The following is a 1,611-nucleotide window of genomic DNA, read 5'->3' as shown; positions in this document are numbered from 1 at the left end:
CTGCAAGGCATGCATGCCCCAACGTGCCCCGGCCCCAGGGTAAGGGCAAACAGGCACATCGCTCTGCCTGCAGGCAGATGGCAAGCTCCGACTCTTTGGCAGCACAAAAGCAGTCTGAATGCAGGAAGTTTTTGTGAAGCAAACCCGGCACAGCATTCACTTGCGCTCCTACACACCCCACGCACACCTCAACGCTCCTGCCCCTCTACCCTTGACAAGCCCCCACCACCCTCGACACTCCGCCTACCCCACGCCGCCTGCTATCACTGCGCCATTTCAAACCAGATGTCGGTCAGGCGCTCGAGGGCCAGGCGCACGTCGCTCACCGCCGCACGGCGCGCCGCCACCGCCGCCCCCGCAGGCTCCCGCACCCTGCCCGGGCCCGCCATCGCCCCCAGCAGCCGCTCAAACGCCGCGCAGCCGTCGCCGATGGCGGCCTTGGCTGCCTCGCGCCCCTGCAGGGCCGGCCCCACCGCCACCGCCCCCGCCGCCCCGGCCGCCGCACCTGCGCCGCCCTCGGCCGCGCCCTCCGCAGGCCCCTGCGCCACCTGCGATCCATGGTGGTTGCGTTGGCAGCAGGCTCTCACGAGTGTGCAGGTCCGCACCTGCCATTGGCAACGACGCTGCGCTTTGACCTTGCGCAGGTGTGCAGTACCCGCCACCGCTAACCGTGCACTGGCAGCACCCCACGCAACCCAGGCAATCCACACCCACTCCTCTCAAAGAGGAGGGAGATTTGCCCCGCCGTTTGCAACGCACCGCGGGACGCACAAACATCTGCGTGGCCCGCTCCCTCAGAGGCCGGTCCTGCGCCCGCATCGCGGTGGCGACCAGCGTCTGCTCAAAAAAGCGCGTGCAGCGCGCGACGGCTGGCTGCAGGATCCGCACGGCGCGCGGCGTGCCCGGCTGCGCGCCGCCACCGCCCCCGCCGCCGCCGCCGCCGCGCCGCCGCCGCCGCCAGCAGTGCCGCTGGCGCCGGGCTCCGGCTCCTCGCCCAGCAGGCCGGCCTTGAAGCTGGGGTCCCCCAGCAGTCCGTCGGCGACGACCCTGCTGACGCGCTCCAGCACGTCGTTGCGCACAGCCGGGGTGCAGTACCTGATCGCATGCTGCACCGCCGGGCTGGCGGGTTTGCCCGCCGCCGCCGCCTCGATGCTCTCAACAGCCCGGTGCACGGCGGCGCCGGCCACCAGCTGCGTCACTGACGGCGTCGCCACTGCCCCCGCCACACCGCTGCCGCCGCCGCTGCCCACCTCGCCCTCGTCGGCCTGTCAGAAGATATAAACGCAATTGTGAGCGGATGCGTGCGGCAGACTTAAGATCGAGCGGAAGGCCCCAGACACTGGCTGTGCGCCATGCATGCTGCATGCCGCCTGGGCGCGCGAGCGCGCACCATCAGGCAGGACAGAGTTCTTGCGTCCACCTCCCGTCAGTCGCAGCACAGAGCACCTCCCCCCTTCCCAATAACAGAAGTGCGCACCGTTGCGGGCTGCAGGAGCCGGCTCGCCTTCTCCTCCGCCGGGGGGTTCTGCACCTCCACAGACACGAGCACCATGGCATCGCCGAGAGACTTGCTGATCCTCTGCACAATGGGCCCCACCAGGCGCTCAGCGC

At 70.2% G+C, this 1,611-nt stretch overlaps 1 protein-coding gene across 1 annotated transcript; it reads right to left on the bottom strand.

Moving 5' to 3' along the window:
- Nucleotides 1-263: 263 nt before the first annotated feature.
- MNEG_16268 (hypothetical protein) lies at nucleotides 264-1,552 on the bottom strand (the record flags this gene model as incomplete). Its single annotated transcript, XM_014035262.1, has 3 exons — nucleotides 264-548; nucleotides 921-1,265; nucleotides 1,478-1,552. 3 exons carry the CDS (start codon nucleotides 1,550-1,552, stop codon nucleotides 264-266), a joined length of 705 nt encoding a protein of 234 aa, XP_013890716.1.
- Nucleotides 1,553-1,611: the final 59 nt, after the last annotated feature.

This window comes from Monoraphidium neglectum, assembly GCF_000611645.1.
Source record: "Monoraphidium neglectum strain SAG 48.87 unplaced genomic scaffold scaffold06180, whole genome shotgun sequence".
NCBI classification, from domain to species: Eukaryota; Viridiplantae; Chlorophyta; class Chlorophyceae; order Sphaeropleales; family Selenastraceae; genus Monoraphidium; species Monoraphidium neglectum.
The sequence above is the reverse complement of the archived record's forward strand: the minus strand, read 5'-3'. Positions and strand labels throughout refer to the sequence as shown.